Raw genomic sequence first — 16998 nt, forward strand, 5'->3', positions numbered from 1 at the left:
AAATCGTGGGTGCGATCCCTGCTTTCTGAGCGCCACCGCCGACATATACCGAGTGCAGTACACTCGGCTGGGCTCGGCTCCGCGAGAGGAGCCGAGCGTGGCCGAGCCCAGCCGAGTGTACTGCACTCGGTATAGGTTGCCTTTCTGAGCGCCGCCGCCGACATATACCGAGTGCAGTACACTCGGCTCCGCGAGAGGAGCTGAGCGTGGCCGAGCCCAGCCGAGTGTACTGCACTCGGTATATGTCGGCGGCGACGTTCAAAAACAGTGCGGAAGAAGCGGGGAGGACACCACGAATGCTGCAGACGGACGCTGGACCGGATATGGACGCCGGGCAACTGTAAGTAACTATCTGTAAATTGTCAGTATTTATTATTATTTTTTACCTAGGATTCTCCTCCTAGGTTTAGTGCGCACTATACGCCGGTGCGCGCTATAGGGTGATAAATATGGTATATATTTTTTCAAAACTTTGTAAAAAAATTCTGTGCCTTTTTAAAGTCCAATCAGGGGATATCTCTCTCTTTCCTTTTGCATATGCAGAGTGGACACAGACCTGTCTTCTGCCCGGTCCGCTCATTGGGGCGACCAGTTACAAAGTCTCTAAAGTGGCCCTCGCTCTATAAAATGTTGGGAACCCCTGGCTTAAATTATGCCTCTAAACATCCTTATGTGCATGGACACATATAATAACGTTGAGCTGCTTCTACAGATAATCAAATTAAAAACAAACTAAAATCTTAATAAAAAATCTTACAATAATGTGGTTGAATGAATACGAATACCCTTAAACTAATGCTTTGCTGAAGCACCTTTTTTAATGGCAGCATTCAGTTTCTTGGCATCTGGGCATGGCACATCTTGCCTTGGAAATCTTTGCCCACTCTCCCTTGCAAAAGCACTCCAAATCTGTCAATTTGCCAGGGCATCCCTAGTGCACAACCCTCGTCCCCCCACAGATTTTCAGTTGGATTCAGGTCTGAGGTCTTTTTAAGCCATTCTAAAACTTTTATCTTTTTCTGGTGAAGCCATTCTTTTGTTGATTTTAGAGGTATGCTTTGGGTTGTCATGCTGAAAAGTGAAACTCCTCTTCATCTTCAGCTTTTTACCAGAGGCCTGAAGGTTTTGTGCCAAAATTGACTGACTTATATTTGGAACTGTTCAGAAGTCCTTTCACCTTGACTAAAGCCCCAGTTCCAGCTGAAGAACAGCCCAAAAGCAAAATACTGCCACCACCATGCTTCACTGTGGGTATGGTGCATAATTGGTGATGCGCAGTGCTAGTTTTGCACCAAAGCAACTTTTTGGAATTATGGCCAAAAAGTTCAATCTTGGACTCATCAGACCATAAAACATTTTCTCGCATGCGTTTGGCAGACTTGATGTAGGTTTTTGGAAAATGTAGCCAGTCTTGGATGTTTTCCTTAGTAAGAAAAGGCTTCCATAATTCCACCCTACCCCACATCCCTCACATATGAAGATTGTTGTCACATATAGTACACAACCATTACTCTGCAGATATTTCTGAAGCTCCTTTAACCAGTTGATGACCACGCTATAGCCGAAAGACTGCTTATGCCTATGTACAGAATCAGGGAGGCACCCGCAGCAGGTCACTATCGAACAAAGTAACCCCAATTATATCCTGGGAAGAGAGGAACCTGCACGATCTCCGGGCTTCCTATATTTTAGCACCCGAGAATCAGCTGGCCGATCACCTCTCAAGAGCTTTTACGTCCAACAATGATTGGTCACTAGACCAGCAGGTTTTCGAGTGGGTATGCCAATGCTGGTGCACTCCCCAGATAGATCTCTTCGCTTCCCCACTCAACACATACGCCGCTTTTCTTCTCGAGATGCCCGTCTCCGACGTCAGCAGGAGTAGACACACTAGTCCGAACTTCCAGTTGGGGTACGCGTTTCCTCCGATTCCCCCAATATTGACGTTTCTTCAGCACCTGACGGTGGAGAAGACCACCATTTGGGCAATTATTCTGCACTGGCTGAAGAGACCACAGTTTTCACTACTAGTCAGCTTGGCACAGCCCACTGCCTCTGCCACACAAGAACAACCTATTGTCCCAGGGCGATTTTCTCCACCCGCATCCGGAGAGTCTAGGCTTGAGGGCCTGGAAATTGAGCGGAAAAGGCTGGGCGATCTAGGATGCTCCCAAGAGGTCATTCAGACATTGCTACAGGCTAGAAAGTTGTCTACAAATGTCACCCATTATAGAATGTGGAAAAAGTTCGCTGATTTGGCAGAAGCCAACCGCCTTGATCCGTTAATTCCGAGGGTCCATAATGTCCTTCTCTTCCTACAGTCTGGTCTGGACCTGGGTTTAGGTCATAGTGCGCTAAAAGTTCAAGTTTCGGCCTTTTTACGTTTTTTTGTTTTTTTTTTACAAGAATAAATGTTCCTTTTATTGAGGCAAAAAGATTCAAGAATAATACAACAGTGTCCAAAATGGACCATATCTTGACAAGGGAAAAAGGAAGAATATAGCACATGTGGGAGTCAAAGCAGGCATACATAAGGAGCCTATAAATCACTCTAACAATTGTAGATTCAATACTGCAGAACATCTTCCAAACTTATCATACCTGGAGCTCAGGCCGGTAACATGCCCCCACCCCCCATACTCCCGTGACTAGGCTTACCCTTCCCTACGCCGTCCATGGCTGCCAGATATTTTCGAATTTCTGGGGACAGTTCCTGTTAATATACGTTAATTTGTACAGTGGTAACACCGCATTGATAGATCTCTCCCAAGACTCCACCGCCGGGGCGGAGGAGGCGTTCCAGCATAAGACAATCTCCCACTTAGCATAGAAAAAGAGGTAAGTGAGAAGCAATTTGGTGTAGCGAGGCCTCTGATCATCGTCCTGAATATCCAGGAGCACCAGCTCAGGGGACACAGGAAGCGTCCGCTGGAGGCAACCATTGACAGTGTCCACTACCTTTGCCCAGTATCTAGCAATCTTAGGACAGCTCCAGAACATATGGAAATAGGTACCCGCATCATTTTGGCAGCGGGGACAATCCTGTGTGCGTTGTGGGAACACCCTTTGGAGCTTCTGGGGAGTATAATATACCCTATGCAGGAACTTGACCTGTATTAACCTCTCTAGTGGATATCAGTAAGGCAGAACTGTCAGCTAAGCAGTCATCCCAATCCTCCCTGTCAAGATCCGGAATATCCGCTTTCCACTGATCCCAGAGCTTGTCAACCCTAGTGAAGTCGTTCTTCTGCAGGTCTAAATATAAGGCAGATAGGGGCTTCTGCAGTCGCTCCTGGGCCAACAACTTCTCGATTGGGTCCATCGATAACCTAGGTGGTGAGGTAAATTGAGCTTGAACGGCATGGCGCAGCTGGAGGTACCGGAAATGCATCCAACCAGGCAGTTGGTATTTGACCCGGAGGGTTGCAAACGGCATCAGGGCTCCTGCTGACAAGATATCCCCAAGCGTTTTGATTTCGTACCTAGCCCAGACCTGGGGATCAGGGACCGTCCTAAGATGTGGAAGGTTGGGGTTCCCCCAAAGTGGACAAAAGGGGGACCAGCTCCGCGAGTGAAGAACCCCCCCGTCTGGCCACCGGCCATGCCCTCAAGGTTGTACGAGTCGGTTGCGGAAGAGCCACATATGCCCTATGTCCCCTGTAAACTAGGTTATCCAGCTCACGGAGCGAACCAAGAACCGCCGCTTCTAGGCACACCGCCGCATTACCCTTAGAGAGAACAAACCACCACCGGACCGTGACTAGTACCGCCGCCCAGAAGTAAGTTTGGTAGTTCGGCAACGCCAGGCCCCCGCACCGAGCAGGAAGCGTCAGGGTCGATTTAGCCAGTCTCGGGGCCGCGCCACCCCATATGAAGGAGCCCACGCACCGATCCACCTCAGCGAAGAAGGAATTGGGTATCCAGGTGGGACTGTTCCGAAAAACATACAGAAACCTGGGGAGAAACAGCATTTTTAAAAGGTTCATACGCCCCATGAGGTTCAGGGAGGTGCACCTGGCCCTAAGCTGGGACAGAACCGGGAGCAGGTTGAGGTCCCTAAAGCATGAGAGGTCCCTCCTCACCCGGATACCCAAATATTTAAACTGGTCCACCCAGAGCAAAGGCTCCTCCATGCCCGGATCGCAAATTAGTGGGTCAAGGGGAAAAATAATTGATTTGGACCAATTGATGCGTATACCCGAGAACCTACCGAAGGTGTCAACTCCAACGCCGCCGTCAGTGACTCTCCCGCATCCTGCAAATACAATAAGGGGTCATCCGCATAAAGAGAACGTTTTTCCTCCAGGCAGCCCACCATCAATCCCCTCACCCTGTCCGAGTTCCTGATAGAGACGGCTAGGGGCTCGAGTGCAAGCGCAAATAGTGCCAGGGATAAGGGACACCCCTGTCACATGCCTCTCTGCAAGGAAAAGGATGCCGATTGGTCTGTTGTTGGTTCGGATACGAGCCAAGGGCATCCGATAGAGCATCTACAGCCATCGGAGGAACCTAGGTCCAAACCCAAACCGGCGCAGCACCTCCCACAGAAAGACCCACTCGACTGAGTCAAACGCCTTTTCGGCATCTAACGAGGCGATGACCCGCTTACCACTATTACGGTGGGTTACTGACATGTTTAGAAAGAGGTGGCGGAAGTGGATGTCAGTCCCCTTCCCAGGCATAAACCCAGTCTGATCCGGGTGAACCACTTCCTCCAGGACCGCAGACAACCTGTTTGCCAGGACTTTCGCCAAAATCTTGGCGTCCACATTTAGTGGCGAAATTGGTCTGTAAGAGGAGCAGTCCTCCGGATCCTTGCCCGGTTTGGGGACCAACACCACCACCGCCTCTGACATGGATGCAGGGAGGGCCTCCAGCTGAAATGATTGAGCAAACAGGGACACAAGCTGAGGAGCCAGCAGGCCCTGGTGGTGGGAGTAAAATTCCGTCGGTAAACCGTCCGTCCCAGGGGTCTTCCCCGCCTGGAGCTGGGAAAGAGCAATCTGCACCTCTAGGCTGGCCCTATCCGCTTTAACGGACACTCGCTGGGCGTTGAATCCCCTCGTGGATCGGTTCCTTAACCACTTCAGCCCTGGACCATATTGCTGGTCAATGACCGGGCCCCTTTTTGCGATTCGGCACTGCGTCGCTTTAACTGACAATTCCTTTTTTTCCCCACAAATAGAGCTTTCTTTTGATGGTATTTGATCACCTCTGCGTTTTTTATTTTTTGCACTGTAAACAAAAATAGAGCGACAATTTTGAAAACAAATAAAAAATTTTTACTTTTTGCTGTAATAAATATCCCCAAAAATATATAAAAAAAAAAATTTTCAGTTTAGGCCGATACATATTCTTCATGTTTTTCGTAAAAAAAATCGCAATAAGCGTTTGATTGGTTTGCGCAAAAGTTATAGCGTCTACAAAATAGGGGATAGTTTTATGGTATTTTTATAAATTTACTAGTAATGGCGGCGATCAGTGATTTTTATCGGTACTGCAACCTTATGGCGGACACTTTTGACACATTTTTGGGACCATTGGCATTTTTATAGCTATCAGTGCTATAAAAATGCATTGATTTACTTTAAAATTGTCACTGGCAGGGAAGGGGTGAACACTAGGGGGCGAGGAAGGCGTTAATTATGTTGTGTGTGCGCTCTAACTGAAGGGGTGGGACTGACTAGGGGAAATGACAGATCGCTGTTCATATATTGTATGAACAGACATTTCTCCCCCTGACAGGACCGGGAGCCATGTGTTTACACACACAGCTCCCGGTTCTCGTTCTGGAACGATCGTTCACAGGTGCCCGGCGGTGATCGAGCCCGCCGGGCACGCGCGTCGGCACCAGGGGGCGCGCACATGCCCCTATTGGCTGAAATGCGAGATGACGTATAGCCACGTGATCTCGCGCAGCCAAGCCGACCTGTCGCCGTATAGTTATACGGCGGCTGGTCGGCTAGTGGATAAAGCAGTCCTAAGGTTACGTCCTCCCAGAAAGACTCTGTACCCCAAATGGGATTTGACAATCGTCCTTGAGGTCTTGACACGTCCTCCTTTTGCTCCTACGGAGGAGTGTACTCTAGAAAAAATATCACCTGGAAAATCTTTTTGATCGCCATCACATCGGGGCGCAGAGTATCAGAATTTCAAGCCTTAGGGGCAGAAGAACCCTATATCACCTTTTTCCCGAAAAGAGTAGTTCTACAACACATTCACCAGTTTATACCAAAAGTTCCCTCATCTCATCATTTTAATCAGGAGTGGGTCCTTTTAGCTTTTGGAGAAGATCGGGCCTCTGCAAGATTGCATGAGTTGGATGTAGCCAGATCACTGAGACATTACCTAGATCTGACTCGGGAACTCCGAAAGGATCAACGCCTTTTCATCATTCCTAGAGGTGCAAGAAAGGGAAAGGCAGCCTCCAAGACAACATGCAAGCTGGATCGTGAAACTAATCCAGAAAGCATATCAGCCTAGTGGTCCTCCAGTTCCAAAGGCGGTGAATGCTCACTCAACACGAGGAATTGCCTCTTCTTGGGCAGCTTTGGCTCGGGTCTCCCCGGAGACAATTCGGCAAGTTGGGAAAAGGACATTGGAATTATCGGTTCTGTAACTCGTTGTTTTTTTTTCTTGCAGTACCCTTCCTGTAAGCGAGTTGGTATGCTGCAATGGAGGCACCAGGAAAAAGGAAAATTGAATACTTACCTTTCTGTAATTTTCCTTTCCTGGTGCCTACCCATGGCAGCATACACCCTCCCTTTATTTTATATTATCCTGTAAGTTCTGAAGACTAGTTACTAAGAATGCCTGAAAGGGGGGGGAACAACTCTCTCTTTTTATAGAGAGTTAAGTGGTTCTGTGGGTCGGTCGGGGGCAGAGCCATGACCATTGGTAGGCACCAGGAAAGGAAAATTACGGAAAGGTAAGTATTCAATTTTCCGTTTTTGTTTTGGATAGCGAGGAAGAGTTAACATTTCTGCAAGGTTTTTATTTCTGTGTGAGCCATTTCAAAAGTTCTACCCCTTCCCCAATCTGCTAAAGATTTTGTGTTTTTGTCTGTGCCTTCATTGGAAAGATTTCGCTTCACTACCTGTCCTGAACATGAGGGGAAATCTTCCTAGTAGCAATACTTATAACATGCCTCTTCGACTAACCCTTTCCCACGGTAAAGCACATTAAAATGTTGGGCTTTAGGCTGTTGAAGCAGAACTCCAGTAGTTTTCTTTTTTACACTTACTGTATATACTCGAGTATAAGCTGAGTTTTTTTGTGCTGAAAATGCCCCCCTTGGCTTATTCTTGAGTCACCTTTTTGCGCCTGATCTCTCGTACTTTGGGGACCCGGTACCAGCCAAACTTGGCACACGTATAGCCCCACTCTTCTTCTACAAGTGTGCAAAGTTTGTTGTCCAGGGGACCTAAGACCGGGGAGCACCGATTTTTCAAAGTCGCGCACCCCATCCATAGACTCCCATGTTAAACGGTCATTTCTCCGGTAACTTTGGGGACCTGGTGCCGGCCGTAGGTCCCATGGCCACGAAACGTGGCACACATGTAGCCCCAGTTCTCCTCTATAAGTGTGCAAAGTCTGTCTGGGGGACCAACGGCCTGGGAAGCACCGTTTTTTCAAAGCTGGGCACCCCTTCTATATACTCCCATGTTAAACGTAAGTCTAGTCATGGACACAGTGAGGCATGCAGATGGACACCCTAGGCTTATACTCGAGTCAATACGTTTTCCCAGTTTTTTGTGATAAAATTAGGTGCCTTGGCTTATATTCGGGTCGGCTTATACTTGAGTATATACGGTATGTTGGGCCAGATAGGTTAAATGTAAATAGACCTGTATCACAACTGGTGGGCCTGAAATTCACTGTAGTAGTCCGTGCTATATATTTTGCTGCCTCTTCTGGGTGCACGAGTTGCCATCTGTACACTGATCACAGGAAATCTCACTCCTGTTCCTCTGCATTTCAGCAAACATCTTGTTTTTTTTGTTTTTTTTTTTCAGGGAATACAAGGCATTCTACATATACAAGAGGTTTGCTGAATGGTGAAGGTACGGGAGAAAGCTACTCTTTCCTTGCCTAATGTACAGACAGAAAGTTGCTCCAGGAGCAACTAGAACAAGGCAAGTAGGACTGTTTGTAGCACAAACTACTACAATGAAATTCAGCGAACCTCTGGATGTGACACATGGATTATTATGTGAACCCGAGCTACTGTATATGTTTAAAGCTGTGTTCCACCCGCCACTTTTTTTCTTTAAATGTCAGCATCTACAAACACTGTAGCTGTTGACTTTTAATAAGGACACTTGCTTGTCCTGGGAGCCTGCGATATCGGCCCCCCGTGGCCGATCCGTCCATCTGATCTTGTGCAGGTGCCGCCATTATAAATAAGGGAAACCGGCAGTGGAGCTATACAGCTTCACTGCCCATTTCGTACTGCGCGTTTCGCGCTGCGCTTTGTAAATGACCAGCTGTCTTCTGGGACACACAGGTCCCAGAAGTTGGGGGGAAGAGATCATTTCCCAGGAGCACAGGGGAGGGAGTGACCTAGGAGCTTCATGGTGAAGGAAGTGGCAGATTAGGACGAGTACATAGCAACAGGGCGATTCAGGCAAGTAAAAAAAAAAAATTTCCTCCAAACCTTGGATTACGAGCATAATCCGTTCCAGGAGAATGCTCATTAACCAAAAGTACTTGCATATCAAAGCGAGTTTCCCCGAAAAGAATTTGTTCCGCATTGACTTCAGTGGCATGCAATACCGCATGTGGCCAGAAGTGGGGGGCGCCGGAGAGCCTCGGAATCATTTGGAAAGGCCCGAGGACACCTTGGCTGAACTTGGAAAGGCTCGTGAACTGAGCATTTTTCGAGATTTTCCACACTGTGCCGTTCGTGCCCAGACCAACTTTCAGCTTTCAGAGCTGACAATTGCACGGTCATACAATGCTGTACCCAAATTATATTTTTATAATTTTTTTCCCCACAAATAGAGCTTTCTTTTGGTGGTATTTGATCACCTCTGCGGTTTTTATTTGTTGCGCTATATACAAAAAAAGACAGAACATTTTGAAAAAAAAAAAACACAATTTTTTACTTTTTGTTATAATATCCCAATTTTTTTTTTTTATATATTTTTTTTCTCGGTTTAGGCCAAAACGTATTTTTCTACATATTTTTGTTAAAAATCGCAATAAGCGTGTATTGATTGGTTTCGCAAAAGTTATAGCGCCTACAAAATAGGGCATAGATTTATGATTTATTTTTTTACTAGTAATGGCGCGCGGGGAATGTAAATAACAGGACGTCCAGGGACGTCCACCCGGCACTTGAGAGCCGCGCTGTGGACGTCTTTCGTCTATAGCGCGGCCCTCTAGTGGTTAAACTCTCCAACATGTTATCCTATGTGTCCATGCACATATAGACTGGCATTTTTGAGCAGTAAAATAATGGGTTCTGAGAGACGTTTTTCAGCTGTAAAAATGCTCTAATGCTGATAAACGCTCAAAAACGCAGCTCACCAGTGTTTTTGGACATTTTGATGCATTGAAAAAAAAAATGTAAACACAAAACGCTAATATGGAAAGTTGCTAATAAACGCGAAAAACACTAATGCAGAAGAAAGACAACATGTCTCCTTTGCATTACAATTTCTGCCTGTTCGCCCCTTTTTTTTATTTTTCCCCTAAAGCTCCACTTTAATGCCGGCTTTAGTTCCATTTTATAAATCTATAATTCCTGGAATTTTAGTTTCAAATTCAGCACTTTTCAACTTTTTTTTTTTTTTTTCAGGTGATGCAAATTGTAACAGTACCAGAGGACTGGAGATTGCTCTTAAACAAAGAATTGATGATGCATTTACATCAAGATTGCCAATGTTTTATCTAGTAAACAAACCCTACATAAGCATTGTTACAGCAGCAAATTCAGTTCAGACTGCCTCTGGGAACTGCTTCTCTCTTAACTGGTCACAAGGAGATAGTTCACTGGAAATAGTGGATGCTTTGCTGGGAAAGATAACTAAAAGGTATGCAATCTTTTGGGAATTTTTCTAAATATATATTTTATTTGTACAGTAAAGGACACAGGAATTAAATCTTGGACCATGAGTTATATGTGACTACTACTGCCAGGAATCTAGGGCAACCTGGGAAAGTTTCTGTGTGCTTGTAAGCAATATCTATACATTTTTGGGGAAATAAGCCACCTTATGTGCAGGCACCCTCCTGTGCATATTTTGCCATTTATTTTCAACGTGGTCATTTTGTGTCCTCTGTGGCAGCATGGTGCTCCCTCTCCCCGCAGTTGGTGATCCCCATGGGAGTCTTTTAGGTTCCATATACTCATTTGGTGGCCTCTAATCCCCTGAAGAAGCCAATGTTGGGAAAACGCACCATCCTGTCACCATTGGTTATCTGAACAATCCCATTTTGTAATTACGGGAGACTCTCTTAACCAATTTCCAGCCTTGCCTAGAGCAGTTTGACGGCCAAACAGGATTTTCACCCTAGGTTGCAGCCATATGACCTCCTTCCGGAAAGAGTTGTGCATGCGGCTACGCTTTGCCCACAATCTGTCACCGCTGCGGGTACAATGTGATCGCTGTGACCAATCATATATCATATTTGGAAACAATGGATGGCTTCCTTTCATGCCATCCATTGTGTACAATTGTTAAGCTAGCTGTGATTGGTCACACTGATCACATGGTACAGATAGGGCCAATCACAGCCCATCTGTACCATGTGATTAGCTGTGGCCAATCACAACAAAACACACGATTGAATTCAGTAAAATGCTTGTTCATAGCAAGAAAATTAATTGCTATAAGCAGTCATAAAGTGTAAAAACTGATCACTTTGCCAAAGTAGTACAATGGTAATATTATATTGCTCTGTTTTTTTATTCGGTCACCAGTCAGTGTCCTTGATCACCGCCACACCTGTTATATAATGATACTGTACTGGTGGCACTTTTTTTTTTTTTAATTATGAGAAAAAATTACAATTTAAAAACTCTCCATACCTTTTACTAAATACCTTGGACTGTCTTACTTTCCAAAAAGGAGTAATTTTCTGTACTGATTGCGTTTCAGATATATACCATAGTTTGTGGACTATATAACTTTCCTCCAGACTAATATGCACTGATTTGGGATATTGTGACCAAAGAAATGTAGTAGAATAAGATTTGGCCTAAATTTATGAAGAATGATTATTTGCAAAATTTTATAAAAAAACAAAGCTTTTTTTTTTTCCGGTTTAAGGAAAAATTAACCCAATGGTGATTAAATACCACCAAAAGAAAGCATTAGTTGTGTGAACAAAATGATAAAAAAATTTGTTTTCGGTAAATTTTACATGACCGTGCAATTGTCATTCAAAGTGCGACAGCGCTGAAATCTGAAAATGTACCTGCGCAGGAATGGGGTAAAGGTGCCCGATATTTATGTGGCTTAAGTCTTCCTTTGCGCTGACAAGTCCAGCCTTGCAACCAGCTAGTGCCACTTTTGCCAGTTGCCCAGAATATGGTGAACTGGACTAGAAAACTCAGTAGTGAACTGTCTCCGGATATAGATAATCAGAATCTTGCTGCAGGATTACAAGCCTACTAGCATGTGTAGATGTTATGAAGTGTGATTTATCAAATATCCTTTAGGTGCTTTTGCACAATATTTAATGGCTTAGACCAGGGATATGCAATTAGCGGACCTCCAGCTGTTCCAAAACTACAAATCCCATCGTGCCTCTGCCTTTGGGTGTCATGCTTGTTGCTGTCAGACTTGCTATGCCTCATGGGACTTGTAGTTCTGCAACAGCTGGAGGTCCGCTAATTGCTTATCCCTGGCTTAGACCCTGGTCGATGGACTGAGCTCAGGAAATGTGCCTTTTGCGCATGCACTTCAAAGTTGAGCTTCTCTTTGGGAATTCTCTTGTGAAATATATTAACCACTTAAGGACCGCCTAACGCCGATTTACGTCGGCAGAATGGCACGGCTGGGCACAATCACGTATGGGTACGTCCTCTAAGTGCCAAGCCGTGGGTCGCGTGCGCCGCCAGCCCACGACCCGGTCCAAAGCTCCGTGACCGCGCCCACGGACCCGATCGCCGCTGGTGTCCCACGATCAGTCACAGGAGCTGAAGAACAGGGAGAGGTGTGTGTAAACACACCTTCCCTGTTCTTCACTGTGGCAATGTCAGTGATCGTCTGTTCCCTGATATAGGGATAGACAATCAAGGACGTCACACGTCCAGCCCCGCCCCCCTACAGTAAGAGGTCACACTTAACCACTAGGGGGCGCTGTAGGGGTTAACTCCTAAACTGCAATTGTCATTTTCACAGTAATCGGTGCATTTTTATAGGACTTTTCGCTGTGAAAATGACAAAGGTCCCAAAAATGTGTCAAAATTGGCCAATGTGTCCGCCATAATGTCGCAGTCACGAAAAAAAAATTGCTGATCACCGCCATTAGTAGAAAATAAATATATATTAATAAAAATGCCATAAAACTATCCTGTATTTTGTAAACGCTATAAATTTGGCGCAAACCAATCGATAAACGATTATTGCTTTTTTTTTTTTTACCAAAAATAGGTAGAAGAATACGTATCGGCCTAAACTGAGGAAAAAATGTTTTTTTATATGTTTTTTGGGGATATTTATTATAGAAAAAAGTTAAAAATATTGTTTTAATTTTTTTTTCAAAATTGTCGCTCTATTTTTGTTTATAGCGCAAAAAATAAAAACCGCAGATGTGATCAAATACCACTAAAAGAAAGCTCTATTTGTGGGGAAAAAAGGACGCCAATTTTGTTTGGAAGCCACGTCGCACAATTGTCGGTTAAAGCGACGCAGTGCCGAATCGCAAAAAGGGGCAAGGTCCTTAACCTGCATAATGGGACGGGTCCTAAGTGGTTAAAGTGGCTACTGAGGGAATAGGGGGCCAGATCCACAAAGAGCCGGCGTAACGTAAAATTTCCCATTTTAAGTTACACTGCCTTAAAATTTCTACCTAAGTGCCCGATCCACAAAGCACTTACCTAGAAATTTTCAAGCTGTGTAACTTAAATTCCGCCGGCGCAAGGCGTTCCTCTTCAAATGGGGGCGATTCCCATTTAAATTAGGCGCGCTCCCGCGCCGGCCGTACTGCGCATGCTCGTGACGTCATTTTCCTGACGTGCATAGCGCGAAATTACGTTACGCCGAGCTTTGTGGATCGCGTCGGGTCAATAAAGTTGCGTCGGGGAAAAAAGATACAGCGGGGAGAAAAAAAAACGCGTCGCTGGACAGAAGGGTCTACTTTTACAAGGTGTAAACAGTTTACACTTTGTAAAAGCAGCCCTAATTTTACACATGCAACTTAATACTTACGGAGAAAAAACGAAGCGTAAAAGCTTCATGGATCTCCGTAAGTGCTAATTTGCATACCCAAAGCTGCATTTCGACGCGAAATGCCCCCAGCGGCAGATGCGGTACTGCATCCTAAGATCCGGCAGTGTAAGTCTCTTACACATGCCGGATCTTCTGTCTATCTCTTGGAAACTGATTCTGTGGATCAGTTCCAAAGATAGAAACAGGGATACGACGGCGTATCAGTAGATACGCCGGCGTATCCCTTTTGAGGATCTGGCCCAGGGTTTCTACCCCAAAATCCACAATTACGCTTCCCTTATGAATAGAGCCAGGACCATGATCCAGGGATAGCTGCAATGGATTCCCTAGCCAACTGACCTTATTCAGTTTTTCCCAGAAACAGTCCTCTGTGGTATTCATTCCTTCCTTCCTTCCTTCCTTCCTCTTCAATCCAGCTGGGTGGTTAATTTACCTTTTACTAGGGCTTCTTCCCTTAGGCAATGCTTCTTTCTCTACCTACACCTGATCCTACTAAAAGTTGACGTTCTTTGATTCTTTACAGCATCTAGCACTGGCCCTTCTCAAGGTTTTGCACCCATTGCCTGTTCTATTCAGATTTTAAAACTGTTTGACCGTTTGAGCTTTTACTGGTCCCTGCTTTGGCTACAAGGTGTGTCTGTCATCGTCTTTCGTTCTATTGATTCTTCTTGCTCTTCCTGTAGGCCTGTTGCTGCAATTTTGGTTGTTCTATTGGCCACCTCTCAGATTATTCCCTGTGTTCGCTAGGAAGGTCGGGGGGGACCAGCAAAGCTTTTGCCAGTGTCCAGTCATCTGAAGATAGCAGCATATAACCCGTGGTCTAGGAATCAATTCAGGTGTCCTGTATCATAATTTCTCTTATCGTCCATGGACTGACACAGCTCCTTAAATCTTGACAAGTGGGTTATGTTCCCTGTTTACATTAGAGGACTAGGCAGAAACATGTTAAATACATGTTACATTAACAGAGTTGAACAGCCCCACCCAGGGGGCGGTCCCTCCAGACATAACCCTCCTCACTGTAGCATGCAGCCTCAGTTTCGTTCTGCCTAGCAAGGAGGACGTATGGCTCCCTTTGGGCCCAGCGCCCTGAGGAGAAATTGTATTTTATTTTTACTTTTTCTTGAAGAATCTTCTTTCAACTGTCGGCTGAGAGACAGGCTGGATAATATAGATCATTGTAGTCTACTCAGTCCGACCAGCAAGCGTGGACACACCTTTGGAAAGAGGCTGGGTCTGCCACGCCATACCCCATGACTCCTGGGGTGGCCGGTGAGCTTTGCTCCGAGGTCCACATATGACTGGGCTGTGGTGGTGTCTCACTCAAAGTGTACGGCTGAGCATTCCTGGGGTTCGGGGGTCCTCTTCTCCTCCCTTCCCTGCTCCTTTTCCCTTGCTACATTGCCGCTGTCGGGGAGGGGGGGGGGGCCTTCCTGAGGGGACTGTGTTATCTGGCCTGTGTTTTTTATTTTTCGTATTGGGCTTTCCCGTGAGGGGTTTTTCACTGTTAAAAAGCCCTGTGATGAGCACAGATGTTTATGATTATACTTCAGCGAGTAGTTAGACGCTGATTGATAGGTGACACCTGTAACGGTTTTGCTTTTTATGCTGTATCTGTGTCTCAGATGCCACACAGTTACCTCACGGTTCTTTTCCTCTCACACACTGTGTGTTGAGAGCGGGCGGCAGCGCTGGGCAGTCTTCTCCTGAGGTGAGTCCCCTGGTTACTCCTGGTCAGCGCAGCAAGTGGGTGAGAGGCCCTGAATAGGGCTCTAGGAGCTTTGTTTATTTGTAAGGACAGGTGTGCATATTATAGTACACACTGTAAATATTAATTAATATTTGGAGTCCGTATCTAGATCTTTCCTCACATGCTGGTGGTGGCAGCAGGTGTTAGCACCTGGGATTCCCACAGAGTTTTTATTGTTAGTCCTGGACACGTTTGTGCCAGGGTGGGGGTGGACTGCGGGCGGGCGGTAAAAGAGTGCCCCCTTCCCCCGTTATCCCCTGGGGAATGCTCTGTTATGAAGCCATGGACCAGGTACCTAGTTAAAAAAAAAAAAAAAGCAGAATAAGGCATTTCTGGGTGCGCTTTTTACTGCTGCAAGGGACTCTCCTAAGCTGTATAGTGCAGCTGGGTTTCCGCCAAGGGCTCTGTTTTTTTTTTTGGATCACACAAATCAGACCGCTGCGTATGTTCTTTCCTTCTGTGCCCCTTCTTTGATAATTTCTGAGATGAGAAATGCCGCTGAGGGCTTTTGTAGTCCCTCATCACCGGGCGGGAACCCCCGCTTGTATGGATCTGACTAATAGAAGATCCGAAGTACTGACCCATTCCATGTTTACCATGCTGGGGTCTGGCTTGCGGCCTATTGTGGCCACTACTCTGGGGTCTCAGTCGGCGCTGGCGCCATTTTTTGGGAGGTTTTTCAATTACATTGAAAACTCCCATTGGTGGCCATTTTGTTGTAGCCGCGCTATGGCGCAGCTTACATTGCGCCGGCCATTTTCCTGTGGCCGCGTTCTGACCGCTCGGCAGCCATCTTGGAGTAGTCCTGACCCCTAGTGCTGTATACAACTCACGGAGTGAGCATTTTGCACCAGACAGTGGAGGAGCACCGACTCTCTCCTGAGGTTATTAGGCTAGAGGACCAGCTGGTTCAGGGCCTCATATAGGTCTGTGATGCTTCATTGAATGCTGCGCCCTTGTTATCCAGGGCTTCTGTTTCAGAATGGTTTTATGCACACCGTGGTGTAGTGCTTAACTCCATCACGCGGCATCGTATCCTGACACTGACGCCAATCTGCCTGGAGCTTGCATTGTCGCTCCCTGTGTCTGCGTGGGTTTCCTCCGGGTACTCCGGTTTCCCCCAAAGGCAAGTGTGCATACACCTACATAATATACATACACACTATGTGTGTGTATTATTTAGGGGCAACCCTCCCAGGGCGTCAAAGGCCCAGCTGGGGGACTAATCCGCCCCTGGGTGCATAAGCCGATGACGCCGGCACCCAAATCCTGCCAATGTATGTAGCCTTTCCTCCCTGTCTCTAGGTGGGAGGGGCAGTTTGCAGGTTCACAATTCGGTGAAACCTCCCTGCTCTCCAACCAGTGGGTCTGCGAGGTGGTCTCTTCGGAGTACTAGATAGGGTTTCCTCCTATCTACAGAACAAAGTTCTTTCCTCGTGTCTTCCTCTCCCGGCCCATCGTCTGCCTTAGGCAGTGTGGGATTTGCTAAGTTGCGGGGTAATTTTACCTTTCCTGCAGGACGAGAGTTTTGGGGTTTTCTATTGGCCTCAGGCCCTAAATACCTTTGTGAACGTCGTGTAGTTCCACATGGAATCCATTTGTTCGGTGGTAGCTGCGCTCCATCCATCCCGTTTTGCGCATGTCACAGTGTTTTTTTCTGTGCTTCGTGATGAGAGAGGGTCTCTGTCAGCCTGTGGCTCTCCCTTTTGATCTGGCGTCAGCACCATGGGTTTTCAGCTAGGAGCTCGCACTTATCCTAACTTTGTTGGAACAGCGAGGCTTTGCCTCATTGGCTACTTGGCCGACTTTCTTCTGAGAGCAGCTTCTGTCTCCGACCTAGTGGAT

At 46.3% G+C, this 16998-nt stretch overlaps 1 protein-coding gene across 7 annotated transcripts in view; it reads left to right on the plus strand.

Moving 5' to 3' along the window:
* ADAD1 (adenosine deaminase domain containing 1) overlaps positions 1-16998 on the plus strand; it is a 317973-nt gene that overhangs the window by 232864 nt on the left and 68111 nt on the right. For all 7 annotated transcript variants that reach the window (XM_040330441.1, XM_040330417.1, XM_040330424.1 and 4 more), the window contains one exon: positions 9803-10037. In XM_040330441.1, the coding sequence (XP_040186375.1) occupies positions 9803-10037 (235 nt within the window). The remainder of the gene's footprint in view (positions 1-9802; positions 10038-16998) is intronic.

Source organism: Rana temporaria, chromosome 1 (assembly GCF_905171775.1).
Source record: "Rana temporaria chromosome 1, aRanTem1.1, whole genome shotgun sequence".
In the NCBI taxonomy this organism is placed as follows: domain Eukaryota; kingdom Metazoa; phylum Chordata; class Amphibia; order Anura; family Ranidae; genus Rana; species Rana temporaria.